The 23921-nt window shown below is 35.8% G+C and overlaps 1 protein-coding gene across 1 annotated transcript in view; it reads right to left on the bottom strand.

Annotated features, from left to right (window-relative positions):
- The window catches only part of lrp1ab (low density lipoprotein receptor-related protein 1Ab), a 116659-nt gene that overhangs the window by 72256 nt on the left and 20482 nt on the right, over positions 1-23921 (bottom strand). The window contains exon 3 of the mRNA XM_051879885.1: positions 8324-8461. Within this exon, the coding sequence (XP_051735845.1) occupies positions 8324-8461 (138 nt within the window). The remainder of the gene's footprint in view (positions 1-8323; positions 8462-23921) is intronic.

Raw genomic sequence — 23921 nt, 5'->3', positions numbered from 1 at the left:
ATGAGCGCATGAACACAATGGTCAATCAGAGGTGTTTATGAATCCACTCAACAGCGCTCAAAGCGTCACATTTTTAAAATTTCAGTACCAATTAGTATCGAAGTCGGTACTTGAGACAACTCTAGACACAACCGCTCAAATCACGGAAGGGCAAAATTGCATTTTTAGTATAAATGAGTTTTAAACTTCAAAATAAAATAACCATTGTACAAGACCTTTCACAAGAACATCTTAAATTCTGATCATAAACGGTCAATGGAGATGTTAACGTGTACACTAAAGATTTTTTTAAATGTTTCTGAAAGAAGTCTCTAATGTTCACCAAGGCTGAACTTATTGGATCAAAAATTCAGTAAAAATGGCCAATCAGTCTTCAGTGTCACATTCTTACTATTATCAATGTTGAAAACAGTTGTGCTACTTAATATTTTTGTGGAAACCAGATTTTTTTTTCATACATAGAAAGTTCAAAAATATTTTTTTTTAAAAATCGGTAAAAACATAAACATCTTTACTGTCACTTTTGAACAATTTAAAGCATCCTAGCTGAATAAAAACATACATTTCTTTATTTAAAAAAAATATCACTGACCCAAAGTTTTGAAAGATAGGGTAAATGATGCAAAAGAATCATTGATATTTTATATTAGCAATGGTGTATAAATGATGGAAAACTAGAAGCCATGATTGCCACTATTAAGCTTTCAGCCAATTTGGAAAGACCACAATGGTAAAGTCCAATCGGCCCACAATGCACTGCAACACTGTAGGAGAAAGAGAGGACAGAGAGGAGGAGACAGAGACTCAACCACACAAATGTACGCACAGGGACAATGAGAGTCCTCATCACACAAAAGGCAGTGGCACTGAGGGGTACAATGGGGCTTTTGTGGAATGTGTAGAGAGGAAGATGTGCAGGCAAAACACTACGGCCTGTATCGAATCAATTCCCCCACACCATCCAACCCCAGCTCACACACTGACCTCACACCCACAAACTACTCCAAACAGAGACAAGGGCGTTCAGGGCGTAACGCTGGCTACCCGAAAAGCTGTCAGTCAGGAACAGGTCAAGATGGATCCTGCAGACTTTTTCTGTATTTTATGGATTGATTTTAGTGAAAATCTGTGGAATTCTTCAGAATGAATTTGAGTATGGTAAAATGTGTGCACTACACTCTTCTGAGAAGCTGGAAGTATTATGGAATTTAAAAGTTGAATATTTATGAACATGCAAAGTGTGAAACTGGCATAAATGACGATTCTGCGGGAAGATGCAGAACTTTCTGCAGGCGTAGATTCCACATGGACCTAGTCGTGACATATCATTAAAGGAATGCTGTGGGATAAATACAAGTTCAATAGCAGAGTTTGTAAAAACAAACTGAAAATGCATTGACAGTTAAAGACTTGGAATGGAAATTTATGGAGCAATGTGCAACGGTTCCCCCATGACGTCTATTGAAAGTCAATCTCTATCAACACAGAGTTTCTTTTGTTTATTTTACGAATTGAGGTACAAGTCAAAACGATTTCTGAGGTATGCCACAAAAGTGGTCAACAGACATTAATTTGAATATAATGGAACACAGCAGTGTTTCTCAACCAGGGGGCCAGGCCTACTAGGGGACCTCAGCAAACTTCTTTGAAGAACCAAAATTCCCACTGTCTTGAAAAACTTGGAAACAGGGTAAGGTAGCCTAATTTTAATTTCTATAACAGGATAAGTCATGTAAATTAATAAAATCTTAAATCTCCATAGACATTTTTATAATGAATATATATTTTCTACTTGCGCCAAGATTTAAAATGTTTTATCAGGTAGAAATTGTGAAAAAAATCCTTATCCTTAAACCTTATCCAGTATGTCATGAAAAACTGGAAAAGTCATGGGGCCTTTGAATTTTGTTGTAGACAATGTGGAGTCTTGGGGTCAAAAAGGTTGACTGCTTTAGACCAATGAAATCCATTAAATCTCCAGTCAGTTGTGATCACTGGATAATCACTATTATTTTTAAGAGATTGCAGAAGATAAGAAATAGAATTTTTTTAATTATTTTTCTGAAGCACTATTTTAAAAATTCCCTGACACTTCCTGGTTTTCCATACTCATTGGGATTCTGGGAATAAACCTTTAAGATAGAATTTACCTATTCAATTCTCACAGCCATAGCTTGCGGGTATTTAGATTGGTATGCAGCCCGCGTGTTTGTGGTTTATTGGTGCAACGAAAATGATTTTCTGAAACTGTAAGAGTGCGGCCAACATTCCATTACAATTAACAAACAAGACCGAGAGCGAGAGAAATAAATATCGAGAGAAGGTTGGAAGGTTTAATACCACACCACTACAGCTACAAAAACGCTGGCAGCCAGACCTAAAATCAGTCTTCAACCGCACCATATGCAAACCACTCAACCTGTTACAGCACTGCTAACAGCAGATCCAGGGTCAGCTCTGTTCCTGATGTCTGGAGCAGGAAAACCTCTTCAGAAATGTGTCGTTTTACTGAACATCCAACTCTCTCATTCTCAAGCCTGACCTAGCACAAGCTAAGCATCAGGACACGCATCCTGCATGCTTCATGAGGAGAACAGGAATTGGCTGAAAATTTCATGCTTCCTATTTTGGCACTTGTGATATCTATTAATATTTCAGTTGACGAGTGGGAGACCAGGCCAGTGCTGGGAAAGAACTAACTAAAAGTAGAGATGCTACTGCATTTAGCTAGTGCAGCTGTTCCAGTAAAAGCTAGTTTATTCAACAAGTAGCTGTGAAGCATAATAAAACGCTACATCACAGTATTTGTCACATTTACTCACACAGCCTTACAACAGAGCAAACTGCAGCAATAAGCAAACACTTTCCCCAAATCTCAAACAGCTTTGCAATGTCACTTTATTCATGTCAGTGAGTCAGTCAATTCCGTCCGCTTCAATTCAATACACTGGTTAAAAGGTGATTCATTTGAAAAATTACTCGCTTGTTTTCCTGGAACTCATTGAGCACCATCGTGTTTTGTGTGGAGAAATAAATCTATAATCTAAATGCATAATATATTAGGATTCATAATAAATTAAGATCTATGTTGTCAACCTAACTGTAAGTAAATTACGAGTTAAATAGTAAAGTACAGAATCACTGGATTGCATTCAGTTCTAGTTGTGAAGGAAAGTAACTATTATGCCACTCTGCATGGGCATGTTGCATCAAAAATAATATAAATAACCTTGAACCACTTTATGGTACTTTGTAATACACTTTGCAGTATGTTTGTGTATAATATTTCTGATGTCTGAGATCTCGCTGTCTGTCTTGTGGCAGGTCCCTGCATGCTTGAGTGTGTATATATGAGAGTGTATATGAGAGTGTATATGCGTGTTTGGTAATAATTGAGAATGTGGGGAAAAAAAAATTCTGACAGCAAGACTTCTTGTTAGGTCAGGGGGTTGATAAACTTCATCTTTGGTCCTTGTGATGTGTTTGCTCAGGAATGATTAGGAAAGATAAGCAAACCTTTTTTCAGAAAGCAGTTTTAGGACATACAAACACACTAATGTTGAAGTTCATTGACTCCTAACCGGATAAAAACTCTCTTTCATATGTTTCATATGAGGGTGTCCTCAAGATGAACTCAAACAGATTGCAGAAACAAAACGGTGCGAATTATGGGGGTGGGGGGTGGGAAATGGGGGTTGGGGGGGTTTGTCTGACCCCCTTAAAGAAGGCTTGAAGGACATCAAAACAAGATGGTGGTGGGTGGTGGGGTGGGGGGGGATTTCTAGCTTTGACTAATTTTAAATTGTAATTTTGGCCACCCCTGAAATGGGTCATACCATTAACATTACCTGAACAGTTGAAGTCCATTGTGTAATTCACACACTGAAAAATGACATTAATTATCCTATTTATCTAGCAGTACACTGTCTAATCAATACTCCTGATTGCCCTCCCTGTTCTGTCACAATAATACACAGTGATAGGAGCCAAACTCATCCATCAGTGCAGTGAAAACATTGTGAAGCCCTACAGCAGAATAGAAACAAATGGATAAGCCATTGCCCAGAATGATATGCTGTTGCCAAAGCTGAGCTCAGATAAAGTTGAAAGGCACAATGGTGTTTGCCAATAGCAGTGCAAAGTTCTATTTTAAAGGGCTAATCGTTCTTGTAGTGCAGCGTATTTGCCTGCATGTGTGCACAATCTCTTGTGTGAATAGGTCAGCTAAACATGAGCAGAACAGAGAAACAGTCGGCTAATATGAAGCTAACAAAGCAATAGCAGGATAAACACAGGCACCATGACCACATTAACAGACAAAGTCAACGAAACTGCATTCGTAAACCATTTAGCCTGTAACGTTCAATGACGGAAAAAAATTAGGACCAAAAAAAAGTAGTCAGGTTGGAGGGGCTGAAATATAAGAAAGCATTTTAGAGTCAGAGCAATTGATTGTAAAATGAATTTTCAGCAGTTTACTTTTGTAAAAGTATAAATGTCTTGAGTGTCACTTTTGATCAATTTAATGTGCCCTTGCTGAATAAAAGTATTAATTTCTTTCCCAAACTGCCCGTAAACATTTGAATGGTTTTGTACATTTGGTTGTTGAAGTTACTTAAAGGGTTAGTTCATCCAAAAATGAAAATTATGTCTTTAACTACTCACCCTCATGTCGTTCTACACCCCTAAGACCTTCTTTCATCTTCGGAACACAAATTAAGATATTTTTGATAAAATCCGACGGCCAAGTGAGGCCTGCATTGCCAGCAAGATAATTAACACTTTGAGATGCCTAAAAAGCTACTAAAGACATATTTAAAACAGTTCATGTGACTACAGTGGTTCAACCTAAATATTATGAAGCAACGAGAATACTTTTTGTGCGCCAAAAAAAACAAAACTTTATTCAACAAAATTTAGTGATGGGCGATTTCAAAACACTGCTTCATGAAGCTTCAAAGCTTTAGGAATCTTTTGTTTCGAATCAGTGGTTCCGAGCGTGCATCAAACTGCCAAAGTCACGTGATTTCAGTAAACAAGGCTTATATCTTAATTTGTGTTATGAAGATGAACGAAGGTCTTACGGGTGTGGAACGACATGAGGGTGAGTAATTCATAACAGAATTTTCATTTTTGGGTGAACTAACCCTTTAAGGAGGTAATAATGTAAATTGATGATGCTAGAGCCCAAAGTATACTTTGGCTGTCCACGTTCCGTGACGGTCCGAGTGATGTACCATTGGCAATTAATGAAACAAAGATTGCTAAAGTCAACAGATTTTACTAATAGACTTACCAATCTTTGTGAAAAAATAAAAGAATGATGTTGTCATCTTTCTAAAGTCATTTTTACCCCTCTGTAATTTGGCTCCAAATCTCAGGTGAAAATTGTCATTTTGTCCCCGCTCTACAAAATTGTGGATTACTCAGTAAATATACGTCCATGACATTTAATATTTTAGCTTTCATCACTATTTATGTTTGTCTTTTTTCAGAAAAAATATTAACAAAATAAAAAATTTGACCCGGGGAAGTTTCTGAAATTTGGTTGATTTGACACAGAACGACCCAAATTAGAAGACTAAAAGCTAACTGTTGGAAAAACGAAACTAGTTACTGAAACATGTAGTGTAGTTAGCTACTTCCACTATTTACGGGTGACTTAAATTACTCATATTGTTTGCATCTTGAATTCTACAATCATCAGTGCACACAAAAACTCCTATAAAAGCAATAAAAGTAATTATAAACATTAAAATAACCAGTCCGAAATGCTCTGCCTTCCTTCAACAGCTATAAAACATCACCGGATTTCTTATCTCCAATGTCTCTGCCAGCAAAATGAGGTCAAAAGTTGGGAAATGGCTAACGCTCTACAATAAAGCTGTTCCTCCATTCTGTTGTTAAATAATCCAGTTTGAGGAGTCAAAAAAAAATGTAGGAAATGTGCACAGGCCCCAATGAGAGCAGACCAGAGACATTTTTTTTTACAACTTTTCAATGCAGCCCCAAGTCTGAAAACTACAAATCTTGAGCTCCTCATCAGAAAGTTATTTCGGAGAGGGCTGACATATTTTGGCCCGTGTCTTCATAGTGGGAGGAACAGGACAGACCTTGAAACATCTCCCAGAGACTTTAGCACAGAAAGATTAAATCAAGACTGCAGGAAGCCAATTAAATCTGCCAAGAGGGAAGACACAATCAAACCAGCATTGAGATGCTCAGTGAGGGGTGGAATTTACAAAACCCAGGATAAGATGAACCAGACTAGGATGAGCATGGCTGATATCAGAGGTTGGCAGTATGGTAAGCATTCCCATCACTGATTTCTTGAGAAGTATCACACAATCATAAATTCATGCCTACCTCCCTCTCGCCCCACTTGTCAACAACTCTGTGATAATTACTTAGAAATATAGACTCACAAAGTATGTTTTGAAAACACTGCAGCTGAGTTTCTTGCACAATCTCCACGTCTGTTCCAGAGAAACAGCGCAATGCCTGTGAAATGGTAAACCTTTCAGTGAAAGCAGGAACAAGCAAACATCCAACAGGAAAGGCATGTGAGAGTATGTTTGTGTGCGTTTTGTGCATCTGAGTGTGAGGAGTTTGTGTGGAAGAGTGGGTGAGTGTTTACCTCAGGGTTCAAAGGGTCAGCATTTGAGCGAGGAGACAAGTGAAGTGTGTGTGTGTCTAGGCTCAAAGCACTGGCCAAGGGCCAGGTCAGGAAGGTACATTATTTATCATTCGGCCTTTAAAATCTCAGGCCCAGTCTGTCATTCTAACATTCCATGAGTATGGAATGATGGCGGTGGACAGACCAGGACTAACATTACAGGGATTTATTTGACCTCACTATCTAAGCCTTTGTTTTAAAATGAGATTTAACTGTCGATCTGATTTCTTTCAATTACTTGCTAAGTGGCTGGATCATTACTTTAAAGATACAGGTCAGCCGAATCAGACAGTGTACCTCTGGACTTTGGACACAAACAAGATGAGTGCATGATAACTCAATGTGAGGCTGATATGAACCATACTCAGAAGCCAAACCTTTGTGGACACAGATCTTGGCATGACTGTGACTAATTACGATATCTTTGCCTAAAAGACAGTCAGGGCTCACAATATGGATTTCTTGTGCTAGAGCATATTTTACTTGCCAACTACTGGTCTGAAAAGTCAGCTTTGCCATCACAGGAAAAAAATAAATGTTAAAATATATTAAAATAGAAAATAATAATATTTAACAATGGAAAACAATTGCATATAAAATGAAAGACAATATATTATATAATTACATTTGGTAAAAATGTTCACCATATTCTAAATAGTGCTTCTAAAATGAATTAAATCACTCATCATTTTAACAAAAGCTCAAATGTCATTCTGCTAGATAACAGCAATATTTAGCAAAATCAGCGAAATTAAAAAAACACCACAGAAAACTAAATCATTAGGATTGCAAGTCATAAAAACACTTTCCGTATCAACGAATGTAAGAACATACGTACAGGTCCGATTGGGCTAATGATGGTTATGTCAGCTGGCCCAAGATTCTCTAATACTGGCTGACAGTATTAGCTAATATACTGATAGTGATATACGAACATGGCACTGATTAAGTGGAAACTGCCTTGTAAAGAACACATCAATCCCATCCCTAACTTATGGAAGGTTGTTTCCGCCACTAAATAAAAAATAAAAAAGGTAATTGCAACTTTTTATCTCGCAATTCTGACTTCTTTTCTCAGAATTGCGAGTTAAAAACTAAACAATTGTAATTACAGATATAAACTCGCAATTCTGACTTTTTTTCCTCGCAATTGCGAGATATAAACTTGCAATTCTGACTTCTTTTCTAAGAATTGTGAGATATAAACTCGCAATGGCGAGTTATAAAGTCCAATTCTGAGGAAAAAAAGACTGACTTTTTTCTCAGAATTGCAAGTCAATCTCACAATTCTGACTTTATAACTCACAATCCTGACTTTACATCTCGCAATTGCGTGTTATAAAGTCAGAATTGCAAGATATAAACTCACAATTTTGAGAAAAAAGTTAGAATTGTGACTTTATGTCACGCAATCCTGACTTTACAACTCATAATTTTATAACTCGCAATTGTGAGTTTATATCATGTAATTCTGAGGGGAAAAAAAAAAATTGCGTGATATACCTTTTTTATTTTTTATTCAGTGGTGGAAACAAGCTTCCATACTAACTTCAACTTGACAAAAAAATGATGAAAATAATAAATAAGATCAGGTTTAGGTTCATGATCAGGCTCCGTTCTGGTGTGATTTGTCTGCATGTGTGTTACCTCGACAGTGCGGCCCCTCGTCACGCCCATCTGTGCAGTCTGGGACGCCATCACACAGCTTGCTCAGGTGAATGCACACATCTGTTCCTCGACACTCAAACTCATTGGGAGGGCACTGTGACACCTGGGTGTGATGGCCTGCAAAGGTACACAACAAACAAACAAAAGTTAACACGCTGCAATGATACAAAGAGTTGCAGCTCCATTCAACTGCTAGTTTAACAAGTCATGTCTAATTCTTTAAGAAAGTTAACAAAGTTAACACCTGAGTGATGCCACTCATGATAACTTACACACTTCATTGACAACAGACTCATAATGCGAGTGTGAGAGTATGTGGATTTGAGTTTCAAATCAATCGTTCAAATCATCCTTCTTACAGTTTTCAAACCTCTGTGTAAAAGTTTAGTCAAAAAGGACACATGCTTTGTTGCGATTGGTTGGCATTTTAGTATTATTTATATACTATTATAGCATTTACAAATATTAGAAATTATTTTTTAGTTTTATAATTTCAGTTTTCATTTTAGATTAAGTTTTAGTAATTTTACTATATGCTTGTTTTTTCATTTTTATATATATATATATATATATATATATATATATATATATATATATATATATATTTCTATTTAGCTTTTATTTATATTTATATCAGTTTTAGGTTTAGTAATTTTAGTACTTCAACCTTTTATGTACTTTTATTTAAGATACCTGCCAAGGCAACATTTCTAATTATCGTTTTTACAGCTAAGGTTATATTTAGGGACGCACCGGTATCACGCCCGATACCAAGCTCATGTACTTGTACTCGTAAAAATACCCCCGATACCAAAGACCGATACCTCACGTGACGTAACTGGCAGAATTTTCCGTAGACAGAGACACCAGGCGGCAGCAGCAGAAACAATGTCAGCCTCAGGGGTGTGGAAATACTTCAAAATTAATGATGACAACCGACACATTGCAAACTGCATGCAAATCGCGCTGAATGACACAGACCAGACGCACTCTCTCTCTTTCTTGCACGCGATCCCAGTTCTCTCAGACAGCGCGCGATCAGTTCTCATTGCGCCTGAATGGTCAAATGCACAAATAGTTGTCAAAATGTCCATCGTGTGGAGTATTTCACATAAATACAGTCGGTTATTTAATTATTAGCCTAATTAAATATTGACTGTCTTTAATGTTAATAAAACAACAAAAGATGTTAAATGAATGTATATATATATATAAAAAAATGAAATAAAATTTCTCATATCATGGTCATATTGCCCACTCGTCCTGTATTGCACCATGAGAAATCTGGTCACCCTAGGCTGTTTTCATTGATTCACAGTGTAATGTTATAGACATTTGTTCTGTAATATTTGTTTAGCACTTTTTGAAAGGCTGGTTAAAAAAGACGATGTTTGTTTTCGTTTTTTTATTATGACTTTGGTAATTATGCCCTTTGAAAGTTATTGGACACTGTGAAATTTGTGCTTTAAGTTTGTGACAAGCACATAAAAATTATTACTTTTTTCATTGGAGTAATAATAAAGAAGCTGTCCTACATTCAATAGTCTCACTGTGTTGTGCTTGGAAAACTGGCACATCACAAAAAAAAAAAAGAAATAAATAAATGAAAATAAAGAAAGAAATTAATAAATGTATAGGCATCGGTATCGGCGAGTACTAGAAAAAAATATATATCAGTACTCGTACTCAGTCCTGAAAAAAAAAAAAATGGTATCGGTGCATCCCTAGTTATATTATTTTAATTTCATTTTATTCGTTTTAGTTAAATATAACAACATTGTTCCTAATGCTCACTGAAAATCCAATGAGTTTTTTATTAGTTTAATATACGAGTCTTAAACTGCTTTCACATTTCTAGCGTCAGTAACATCTTTCAGATGTTAGGAGAGCAAAAGGTCAATAAAAGACCAAACAAAAAGACTAAAACATTGTCTCCAAAATGGTTAAATAAAACACACAGCCACAAGTTAAAATTAAGACTACAACAAAGAACTATTGCCTTGTGTTTAAAAACCTATTGGTAAGACTATAACTTGCTTTCTCCGTCAAGAGAGAAAAAAAAAAAAAAGCAAACGTAAACCATTCATAGCATCGCTTTTGGCCAGAGCTGTTCTCTCTCCGTGCGGCCTACACTGCAAAGCAAATTGTTTATCTTGGATATTTTTCTTTCTTCCACCTCCTCTTTCTCTCTACCCCTCCACCTCTACTCATAACATCTGCTGACCCATTTTAGAAAAACACAAGAAAGGAGGGGGAATTCACCTCCCATATAGGAGTGAAGTATTTTAGCCGGGTCAACACCGCTCACATTGCACCAAACAGCTTCTTCTGAAGGCCCATTAGGTTTCTCTGCTCTCTTAATACCACATATGTGAGTATCTTCTGGGACGGAAATGAAGGGGCCAACATGCTTATTTGGTTCATTAAAGCTTGGCAAAAACAGACTGGAAAAAAATGTTTCTGTGGGAGGTCCCAACAGAGCTTTAATTTTTATACCAAGGGCAACATTATAGCTCTGTTCCAAAAGCTAGTGAGCTGCCTGCGTAGGAAGCAGTTTAAGGCCTCATAATGCTACCTATGTAGAATGTTCAAAAGGTTCCATCTCTGATTTTGGAACAGACCCATAAAATAGCTCCCAAATTATATTCTCAATAAAAGCTGAATGAAAATATACTGATTGAACTGTCAAAGACAACATTAAACAGAACAAAAAATAAACTCTAACGTAACATTTTCATATGGAAAATTATTAATTTTGAGATAATGTAGAGTGGGACTAGATACGATCCATTGGGATTTGACTGGATTTGTGAAAGTGGGCGAATGAGGGTATTTTTTTCCCACCCACACGGTCTTCAAACAAGAAAAAAAGGCTTGTACATTTGGAATAAAGATTATAACAAATATTTTTAAATCTTGAGATAGGAATATCATCCCGTAACTGTACAATGATTTTGTATTACTGTATCTCCAAAGATCACAATGAATACTTCCATTACTGTACTAAAGTTTTCCAGCAAACACTGGATCCGAACATCCCCCATCTTTCCAAACCAGGCTCTGCTCAATTTCAGCTGTTCCACTAAATTCAGGAAGGAACATGTAACTTCCTCTTTTACTAACACTACAGTCTCATATTTATATTGTTTCTGATTCATATCACATGTCGGCTTCCATCTATCAGCTGTTTTGAGGGAAGTGAAACCAGTATCACCAATCCTAGAGAACTTTAAATAGACCAGGAGTCGGACTCCTGGAAAACGTATATTTAGCTGTTTACCAGAGCAAATAATGCCTTAAACAGCAAACAACTTTCTTTTAAGTAATCAATATACCTTTATTCAGCAAGGAAATATTAGTTTGATAAAGACATTTACAGTATAATGTCACAAAAAATATATTTCAAATAAATGCTGTTCTATCTATCAATGTATCATGGTTTCCACAAAAAAATATTAAGCAACTATTTTCAACACTGATAATAATAAGTAATGTTACTTGAGCAGCAAATCAGCATATTAGAATGATTTCTGAAGGATCATGTGACACTGAAGACTCGAGTAGAGTCTTCAGGGAAGACGATGCTGAAAATTCATCTCTGCCATCACAGGAATAAATAATATTTTTTAAATACATGTAAATAGAAAAGTTATTTTAAATTGTAATACTATCTCACAATATTACTGCTTTTACTGTATTTTTGATCAAATAAATGCAGCCATGGTGACCATAAGAGACTTCTTCTAAATCTTACCGACCCCAAACTTTTGAACAATAGTGAATAATAAACTTTTGAAAACATAAAAGTAGCAAGTATCTGTTGAAAATAACTACAGGTTCTTTCTCTGACCCTCTCTCCACCTCTCTGTGTTTAATATTAAAGCGTTGAGATCCTTCCCTCTCAGGGTTTACTGGCAGGATAACAATTCAAGCACAGCCTAAATCCAGCTCTTCAAGTTCAAACGTCTCTTCAGCCACCGCTACCCTTCTGAAGCTCCAGCCTAAAAGTTTCTGTGACTAGTGTGGAAAAAAAAAAAAAAAAAAAAAAAAAGAGGCCAGTCTGAACGAAACTCACCAACTAATCCTAATTACTAACTACTAAATCTCAAATTGTGCCCAAAAAAGTTTAAAGAAATGGAAAAGAGAACAATAAGGGTCAATGTTAGCACACAAAAGCAAATAAAAATAAACGGGGAACAGACAGGCGGATGTTCACAATGAGTGTGTGTGAGTGAATTGGGGGCAGATCTCTGTGATCTTAGAGTGAACTGGGAAGTCGTTGGCCGTTTGCTAACAGGAGCTCTCTCATGCAGGCGACGACTGCTTCCTTCCTGCAGTCACCGACACCCTGAAGCACATGCACTAAACACAACAAAAATAGAGCGGGGGGAGAAAAGAGAGAAAGGAGGATGGGAGGTGGATATCCACAGATAAACAGCTATAAGGCTGTTGGTAAAGAAAACAAATGCTTTAAATAATTAATCTAACATGCCAAAAGAACACAACAAATGGATGAACCTCATGAACACATCCACATCCATATTTCACCCCAAAACAAAAAGAAAGTAGTAAGAAAGAAAAGAAAGATTATATTTAGGATGCTTTTTATTTGACTGAAAATTAAAGGGTTAGTTCACCCAAAAATGAAATCCTGATGTCACTCCAAACACATAAGACCTTCGTTCATCTTCTGAACACAAATTAAGATATTTTTGATGAAATCTGAGAGATTTCTGACCTCCCTATAGACTGCAATGTCATAACCAATTTCAAGGCCCAGAAAGGTAGTAAAGACATCATTAAAATAGTCCATGTGACTACAGTGGTTCAACCTTAATGTTATGAAGCGACAAGAATACTTTTTGTGCACAAAAACAAAAAGAGCTGGCTTTCTGACGTAGAACTCGGAAGTGCTGCACTGTGTTTACAACATGAACAGTGTAGGAGACTGACAGGGAAGAGAAGATATTGTTGAATAAAGTCATTATTTTTGTTTTGTTTTTGCGCACAAAAAGTATTCTTGTCGCATCATAACATTAATGTTGAACCACTGTAGTCACATGGATTATTTTAATGACGTCTTTAATACCTTTCTGGACCTCAAAATGAGCAATGATGTTGCTGCCTATGTGAGGTTCAGAAACCCTCGGATTTCATCAAAAATATCTTAATTTGTGTTCCGAAGATAAACAAAGGTCTTATGGGTTTGGGACGACATGAGGGTGAGTACTTAAAAGAAATGTCATTTTTGGGTGAACTAACCCTTTAATGTCTGCAGCTGCAAACACAGAAAATATTATCAATAAATTATTAAAATGTTTAGACAGTCTCCTTCTGTTTTTTCACGTCACACTCATAATCACTATGTTTACCGGTGCGCTGTGTGAAGCTTCATGCGTGATCTTGAGCGCTGATTAGGTTATGTATTATATATCAATTAAAGGCTTATTATTATGATTTATGGCTTATTAATGTAAACACGCAATTAGTCAACCAAATGCTTAAATGAACGACTACTAGTTGACTAGAAAATTTTTTAGTCGAGGGCAGTAACATGGACTATTTTAATGATGTCTTTACTACCTTTCTAGGCCTTGAAATTGGTTATGACATTGCTGTCTAAGGAGGTCAGAAAGCTCTCGGATTTCATCAAAAATATCTTAATTTGTGTTCTGAAGATGAACAGAGGGCTTATGGGTTCAGAACGACATGAGGGTGAGTAATTAATGACAGAAATTTCATTTTTGGGTGAACTAAGCCTTTAGGCAGCCTGCAATTCTCATTACCATAATTAAAAAAAAAATGTAATGTGAAAAAAAAAAAAAAAGATATTTAAAGTATATATATCATTGTAAATTTGTACCGTCTTTAATTCATACTTATAATAATATCATCATACTGCCTTATCACAATAATATTAATTACAAAAAAACTCAAAAGAATTTTCTTAACTAAAAAAAATAATGTAAGTGAAAAATATAATGGTCCTGTATTTAAAAAAGTAAGTAAATAAATAATATAATATAAACATGAAAATAAATAGTAATAAATAAAATAAATAAATGCAAAAAAAAAATTAATAATAATTCACACTGGTAATATAATTGAAGAAAAAAGTAAGTAAGTAAATAAATAAAAATGTATCCAAAACTATTTTCCCCCTTTTTGCAAACAATTTTAGGTCATTATTACAAAGTTTGCTTTCCCATGGCTAGAAAAGATGACTGAGTGAACCTGGGCTCATGCTGTCAAGATGAGCTGTACTTAAGCATTTGAGCAGAGCCACAGGGAGTCTAAATACTATGTGAGCAGTCTGTATATGTGTGTCTAAACTGAGCTTACCCTATCCTTACCTCTAGTTACATAATGACCTCCCATTTGGCTTCCCTGTTGTGCTTTTGTTAATTGTGTGTTGGTGTAAGATGCACCGTTTCCTCCCCCCACTTAAGGGGTCTGTTTCTGTCTCTCTGGCTTATTCATCCTACTTTCAGCTCTGATGAACACACCCAGCATACGGACAGGCCCATAATAATACTGCCTGCACTGGCCCCACCGGTAATGTCCAACACTCCTTTGCCCTGTGCATATTGCAAGCATTTTTCACATGTCATGTAAAATAAATGCTTCAAGATTAGAGATGCGTGTATATGTATTATTTCAAAATAAATAAAACATGATCTAAGGTTTAATTGCATTACAAAACAACCTAACTAAACATTTAAAACTATCTGAATTATTTATTCCTCCAATGGCTGTCACTGCTTTTTCTGTGTGCTCGCCAAAAAGCTTGAGAGCACAACAAATTGGTCTTTAAACAAATCGTCCTTGACCTTCCATTATCTTCACCGCCACAGTGGAGTCTCTTTTTTGACACTTAATTTTATGCTGTCTTTGACCGTCTGATCCAGGGTCAGCGATGACATGCCATTAACCCAATGTCCTTGCAAACCTTCTGTTCTCTGTTCCCAATAACAGATGAATCGGGTCAGGCGATGAAACACACCTCTGATCTTGGTTTCTGCTATCCAGAATACTCATTACACACATTAGCTACCAAGGTCATTCCTTAACAGACCTTAGAGAACAGAGAATAGTTCATTCCTACACTTCCATTCATTTGCATATTCTATTACACCTTTGCTCTTTTCCTCGTTCATGAATTTTGCCTCCCTTCTTCTCTCAACCTCTCTCTCTAATTTACAGAAATCATTGAATTCTTAAAATCGTAGACAGACAATTTAAAGTAAAAAATACAAAAACTACAAAACTTCACCATAGTAAGGACAATACATGAATAAATAAATAGCCTACTGATAAATATAAAGCACATGGCAACTGAAACGACCTTGAATGGTTTAAGATACTATAGACTTGTGGGCATAAGATAATCTTAACGTTAAAATTAATGATAAAACGAAATACACTTTTAGTTAAGACTCATAGGCAATAAAAGACATTATAATAATGTTTTTATTGTGCTTTAAAATGCCCTTTTTTGTTTTCCAGAAGTTCAAGAGCAAGCAAACATAAAATGAATTTCTAAAGTTTATTTCTGAGTCTGTCATCTTTAACAAAATGTCCATATACATGGTAACACTTTAGTTTAGGGTCCAATTCTCACTATTAACTAGCTGCTTATTAGCATGCATATTACTAGGATATTGGCTGTTTATTAGTACTTATAAAGCACATATTAATGCCTTATTCTGCATGACCATATTCTATATCCCCTAATCCTACCCAATACCTAATCTTAACAACTACCTTACAAATTATTAATAAGCAGTAATTAGGAGTTTATTGAGGCAAAAGTCATAGTTAATAGTTAGTTAATAGTGAGAATTGGACCCTAATCTGACATGTGACCATCTACACTTTATTGTATTTTCTTTATCGGGTGTCTACAGATATAAAGTTAAATTTAAGACTTAAGTTCTTTTTAATATCACCTTATATGAAATTTAAGACCAAACCAACAATGGAAAATTTTATATATATATATATATATATATATATATATATAAAAACAATAAACCATAATATACCATAAAACAATGCATTCTGGGTAATATTAGTTATCATTTTCGAGAAAGTAACCTATAGGCTCTAGGCTCTCGAAAATTACAAATAATATTACCCAGAATGCATATTTTTTTATGGTATATTACTGTTTCAATGGAAAACGGTATTTTATTGTTTCGTTTTTTTACTATATATATATATATATATAAGATTCGCATTTATCATTTAAATTAGATTAGCATTTAAGTATGCAGATTTAAAAAAAAAAAATCAAAGACATGATTTTTCCCGCCCCCCCTCACCTTCAGCATTGGTAAAATCTATTATTGGTCAAGCTCTACCAATACGTGACAAAATCACCTTTTTCTGCAGGTCACATGTCTGATGACCTTCTCTCAATCCAAGTAATCGCTGTAATGACACGGACAGATATCAGTCTCCTCAGGGGCGGCTGTGGGTGGCAACAGCCTTACACAAGTGCAAATTACACTGAATAAATCACTCCTCCTCACCCATTCAATCAAAGAGTCTAAAACAGCATCTGAATGTAAAAAGACAGCATTTACATACACACTCGAAACGCATGTGGCCCCACGCTGAGCACTCTCCTTTCCCCAGAGCTTTCTGGAACAAGACTGCTGATTTACCAATACATTTGGTGCAGTTAGTGTCTCTTTTTTTAAAATTACATTTCTTCCAAGGCCCAAAACTGACCCACATAGATGAAAGGGGTTTTTTTTTTTCTCCACTAAAGCATTTTTGAGCACATGTGGTCTTGTTTGCTGCCCTGACCACAATCATACTGGCCATAAAGCATTCTGGGATATTCTACATACTTATATATATATATATATATATGTATTAAAAAATTTTTTTAAAAAAACCTCCGTATTGTAATTGGAGTTAAATAAATAAGTAAAAATAACGGTTTCTTAGTTTTTTTTTTTTATTACCAGTTATATACATCTTATGTTGTTAAATTAACATAATTGCATTATTTTAGTATCGTGTGTTATGGTGGTGTTTTGAATTTGTATGACGCTGTGCACCTTCTATATATTTGTTTTTATTTCAGCTTGTGGAAAATGTGCACTACTTGTTGTGAGTGATGAGCTTTGATTCATCATGTGGACTTCTTTTTACCATCTGTGTTTTTAAGGGGGTTGTCAGTATATTATGTAAGCAATAAGGTACTCGAGGTACTCCGCTTCGCGTCGTGCCTAACAACGCCCTTCAGCCGTGACTTATTCACAATACAGCACTAGCCTCGAGTACCTTATTGCTTTTATAAAACGGTTACCACACTATACAAATATTAAAGCCAGAAATATGTATCAATGCAACTTTCATGAAGTAAACTTTTCCTAAAAGCCTTCCTTCCGCCGGAAAAAATAGTCCCTGACCATGAACAGCAACAGAAGTTACATTTGCACGCCATTAGATGGCAGCAAAGACTATCTTTATGAGTGTGTCAGTCAGTAGCAAAGACTTTTACATTGAAAAGACTGAATTGTTGTGATCACGGAACAAGACGCAACTGACAAATGCTTTGACTAGCGCTGTCAGTCATGGGAAAACCCCTTAACTGTTAAAAGGACAAGATAATACATCAGACATTTAAACAGATTTTTTATTATGAACATAGGACTGACCTCAAGGAAACTGCTAAACCTGAATGCAGGTAATAAACTCTCTTTCTCACAATACTCTTCTACATAATACAGTAAGCTTCAGTAAACAATATCAACTGAGAACAAACAGTTTACGTTGCTAAGAGTGGTTGCTAAGGGTGTTGTGTAGTGATACACAGAACCGTTGGGTGAAGCGGTCATAGCTGTGTTTTATCATGAATAAAACACAGCTATTGACCAATTAGAAACAAGGACAGGAACTAACTGTTTTATAAAATTATATAAAGTACATTTAACAGTAATTTGGTATATAATATTTCAGCTAATGAAATATGCTTTTTTTAATCAAAATTAAGTTAAATCTGTAAAATTTAAAAGGTTTCTACCATATTTTGTTACAGTACATTTCTGACAACCACAGCTGCCATTTTATACTGTAAATTTCACACATTTTTTACAGTCTATGCAAATATTATCCCTTTAAAACACAGTATACATTTGCTGCCTAATGATTGGGACAGCATATGATACCTAAACGTGCCTTCTAGGTAGGTGGCTCACAAGGGTTTGGAACATAGCTGAAGTGTAAAATTAAAGGCAAAGACAGAAACAAATTCACAGAGAAGCCGCAAATGAGACAGGAGAGAAGAACAAAACTGGAAAAATTTGACGAAGAGAATTTGATATCTCATTTTGCTTCTTTGAGTCTGCCTGGGAAAGATGAGTCAGATGAGCTCCATGGGCGCCGTGCAGCGTGATGCCCTGACACAGCCAGACTGTGAGAATCTGTCTTTACCTCTGGAGGGTAATTGCAGCTTAGGTAAGACACCTGGGAACAGTCGTGCAATTAAGACACAAGACTAAATGAAAAAGCGGCATGACTCACTATGACTTACTTCTAGTTCTAAGGCTGGCTCAGTATATAATGTGCTTACACATACTAAGAATGGGCACAAGTACCCATGTATGGAAGTGGCAGCAAACAAGAGAATGCAATAATTAAGTTCACTAATGTTTCATTTCACACTAATCAATGAAAATGAACAAAATGACTATGCTTAACACACATCTTTAAAACTTCAATTCCACATGCATACAGCACTACCTTCAAATTTAGACATGATGCAACAGTTGACTTTTACTACAGGTGCATTATAAATTGTGACATAACATCACTATACCCTTCCTAACCTTAAGTTTTTGAGAGAGTTAGAGAACAGGAGTTCCTCACTGCTCTCGTCTCTTATCGCAGTGCTTTTATAATGATATACTGACCTACTTAAAGATATAAACAAGACCTACACTGGGCGCCAGGTTTGTTGAAAAAACTGATTTGCACCCAGAGAGAAAGTGAGAGGGAAACAAAAGAGAGAGAGAAAAAAATAGGGAGAGATTTATGTGCTCTGGCAGCATGGCACTGGTGGGAACTGAGTCAGTTGGTTAGAAATTAACCTGAACTAGAGAGATGAAGAGCACGAGAAAAGCCTTCAAACACAAACATACAGCACACCTTAGGAGCACAAGACAAGTCTCAACTGAACCCTAAGCTACAGCCACCAAGACTTGGTCTGAATGAGTGTGTGTTTGTTTCAAAATCAGAACAACTGATAAACAAGTTTCTGCAACCCATCTCATTTTATCTCTTCAATCCTCTCGAGTCAAATATATGTGGCGTTACATCCGACAGACACCGCCTAGTGACTTCACAAAGGCTCTAATAACAAAATGACAGTTAAGACCAGGATTAGACGTGACACTAACTCTAAAATTTACATACATTCTCATTTGAAATGCTGACAGCCAGTACAGGCCTTTCTCTTAAATTTGAAGTGTTGGAAATGGCTTTAACAAAGAGGATTAAGTGTGTAATGTGTGTAATTGGCAGAAACAGATCATGATAAATCAAAAGGTCATAGCTTCAGTCTAATGAAAAGCCCCGTTTGTGTGTTCAGGCAAACTGCATTAGCGCCCTTGAAATTATATTAGTGGCGCTTTTTGAGCGGCAGATGGTGGGATCGCTGCATAAAGTTTATTTGCGGGTGGAAAATTCTTTGATGTTTATGTTCTTTAAGGACCTTGTTCTCAAACGCCCAGGAGCTACTCTGTGTTAGATGTCCAAACGATGGGCTGCTCATTTGGAGGTGTCCTGTGTGAATTTCTCCTCATAGCCCTTAAACTACAGCTGGACCTCTCATGTAATTCTCTTGGAAGAGGCTTGATTAAGCTTGATCAAAAAAGTTCCGTAGTATTGGATTACCGTGCCAGTAAAATGGTATGAATATCGTAAACATTTAGTGCCATAGTACACTGTACTATGGCACTAAAGTACTATGTACTATGGCACTATGTCCTCTATGCTAAATGAATTGACAGAATGCACAGCTCCCCTTACAAAAAACCATGGTACTTTGAAATATATAATATATATTTCAAAGTACCATGGTTTTTTGTAAGGGGAGCTGTGCATTCTGTCAATTCATTTAGCATAGAGCAGCACTTACAAAAAATGCCAGGGTATTACCATCCATTTTGGCCATGGTATTTTAGTAATAAATGCCCTTACAAGAAAAAAAAAAAAAAAAGTAGTGTGGTGGTACCATGGTACAGTACTAGTATTAGATGCAAGTATGTACTGTGTGTAAAAGTACTATGGTACTAAAAATCATATACAATAGTATTTATATACATGGTACTATATGGTACATTTCCAAAAATAGCATGATTCTACATAGAATGTTGCACCATGTCCACATACTTTTAAAGTATGTTTCTGTAAATGTGGTTTCTGTAATTAGGACAGTCCCCTAATAGTCGACTAAACCTTAGTCGACTAGAACAGTCGACCAAAATTTTATTAGTTGGAAGTAGAAGTCACGTAGTCCGTTAATGATGGGTCCTTGTGGTAATTACAGAATGTCAGGCAGGAAATCCAAACATTCGACTATCATCCATTGACCTCAAATATGGTTTATCATTTGAAACATGTAAGTAGTAGCAACTTTACAAAACTCTAATGTTAACCTAGATAAATGTGCGCTATTATTTGGCAAATAGCAAAGTGTTTGTGCAGAGTGTGGAAGCTGAAGTACAGCGCGCTGTGCATGACATGGAGGTGGTGGTGCGATCACTTGCATTTTTTCCTGATAACAGCGGAAACAACTTAAAATATTCTGTCGTTTTTGTTCATACAGATAAGAGTAATGCATCATTCAAAACTGTAAAGGGTCTACTTTTTAATTGTGTACACTCACAATAACAACAAAACGTTGTGCTTTTGTAAAATAAAGAAAACAAACAGGATGCGCTTTCTGCCGTCTCGGTCTCTGTGAACTGGAGCGCGTCACAAAAATGAACCAAAACTCAGCGTATACTATTTGCCTCACAGACATGAGAAATATAGAAAGCTTAAAATGTCTACCCCGATGGTAATACCATTGTTTTTATTTCTGAAGGAATACCATGGCATTGAAGTATAGTAACTACAGTATATAGTACTATAGTATAAATCAAAGTACCACAGTATTACCATCAAACTTGTGCATTTTGGCATTTCATTTAGCAGATTTGCCCCAAACAGCAAAAAAAATTGAATTTTCATTTGACTGAAATATCGACTATATCAACTTTATTGCAATTGGTTTAATTTATCAACTGAGAAGACAACTGAGATCACCATGAACAGCATACAGAGTTCAAATAACCTAATTTAAGTACTTTTAAAATTTTTGTTTTTGGCTAAATAAAAACTGTAATTTAGGTTTCAACAAACTTTCGGTGCATCACTAGTTTTACCATGGGTCACTCCCAGTACTTTCTGTTTAAAAGCAGAATGAGTAAAAAAAAGCCTTAAAAGAAACATCAATACTTACAATAAAAAAAGATGATATATAAAAAAAAAATAAAGAAAAAGCAGTCCACAATTTCCACCAAGAAATTAGTATAATATAGAGACTAAATAAATAAAATCCATTAGGTGTAAACAGAGACTAGTGAGCATAGCAAAGAAAGCATGTTTGTAGTTTGTTTATCAGCCTGTGAGGATGAAAAGGCAGCGGCAATTACAGCACAGAAGGTCATATGTAAACACTTAACTAGCTCTGTCTGTTCTCCTGCTGGACAGTAAAGCACTACCCAAATGCTGATGGTGGAACCATCATGGCTGCCTGCTGTGAGGGTGTCTGGCTTGTGTGACAGATGTGAAGTGAGGTGCGGTACAACCGGCTTCATTAGGCCTGCATGTGCGTAAACATTTAGGAGCCGGTCAGTGCTAAATAAAAAGAGCCGGGCTCCTGTTTTTGCGTTTGAGATGAGCTCACATCACTTGGTTGGACAAGACTGTGTGCAGTCAGCCAGACTAAACAGAGCAGTTTAATTAGTGCCATCACTCAGAAGATACACATAGAACGTCCTTCAAACACACACTTTGTAGTCTGTGTTTGCCGTTAACCCCCATATGCTAGCCTACATAACACTATGCATACATTTTGGTCAATCGTTAGTGACAGCCCTAATCAGTATAATGGTTCCGTGGATTCGGCCAGCCTAATAAACCTGCTGCTGTAAGTGTCGTTAATGTGAATCAAACAAAAGAGAAAATAACTCTTGACTGAATAACTTTTGCAGCTTTAATAAGAATACATTTATATTAAATTCATACAGTGAAGACCATAGGCGCCGATTTATGTTTCTGCCGGCGGGTGCCCACTCTCCATTACAAAAAAAAATAAAATAAAATAAAATTTAACGTAATGAGAAAAAGGCATGTGCTAATACAGTACCAACCAAATATAAACATTATTATTCACCACTGTTTCCATGAGCAAATGATAACTGGGCTAAGTTATCATTCACGTACACAACCAACAAATGCATGAAATCATTATAATATTCTCATTACTCAGTATTATATTTGGTGTTAGTTTATTCGAGAGTACGTTTTTTCCGTTCGATAGTGCGTTTGATGAATTCATTACACAAAAGTTATGAATTATGAAACGTTCTTGAATTGAGAAAGTTATGAGTTAAGAAATGCAGGGAAACATACCTATATACAATAAGCACTTAACTCAAATAACAATTAAATAATATAATAAATAACTAGAGAACTGGCTGACTAAAATCTCATGAAAAAAAGATTAATCCGTAATTTCATGACAAGTTAAACTGTTATTTTATAACACAGTCATGGAAGTCTGGTGGCTGAAATCTTCTGGCAACATTAAATAATTAAATATCATTTTAGAGAAAAAGCACATTGAGATTCATGACAGGACAAAGTTTGAGCGCGTCCAGTGCGAGAGTCAAAGAAATCCGCGTGGGAGCAGAGAGATTTGTGCTCGCGAATTACATGGATGCGCTCTCGCGTTACAATAATGCACTCTGGACATTAACAAAATAGCCTAGAAACTGCCCCAAATGGACAATAAAAACGAAAAAAAAAGCCGTGTCTGAAAGCTTCAATCGATTTTTATTGGTTAAAACGAAAGGAGAATATCTCGTTTTTCCGTGGGTGCTCAACCATTTCCGGTGAAGACTATTCAGTATTTAATTTTTATTCAGTATTAAAATTATTCAATTTTTTACTATTTCTACCTACATGTTAAATAAACCTATTGTACCTGAAAAACTTAATTTAATTAATATTTTTTTGTTATATTGTATTTGTCCTTATTATATTGTTATATTGTGTTTGTAAATTCTTTGTTCTTATTTTTAATAACAAAAATAAAACAAAATAACTATTGCGAGATATATATATATATATATATCTCATTATCGTGAAATAAAATTTGGGTCATATCACCCACCCCTAGCTCTTCCTTTCAAAAACTAGGTGGAGCACAACAGATCTTACAGGTTTTGATATGAGTTTTTAAAACTATTTTTAACTTGACACACACACACAAAAAAATGAAGTGCCTGAG

This window comes from Ctenopharyngodon idella, chromosome 22 (assembly GCF_019924925.1).
Source record: "Ctenopharyngodon idella isolate HZGC_01 chromosome 22, HZGC01, whole genome shotgun sequence".
Classification (NCBI taxonomy): Eukaryota; Metazoa; Chordata; class Actinopteri; order Cypriniformes; family Xenocyprididae; genus Ctenopharyngodon; species Ctenopharyngodon idella.
Note: the sequence above shows the minus strand (reverse complement) of the source record. Positions and strands in the feature narration are given on the sequence as shown.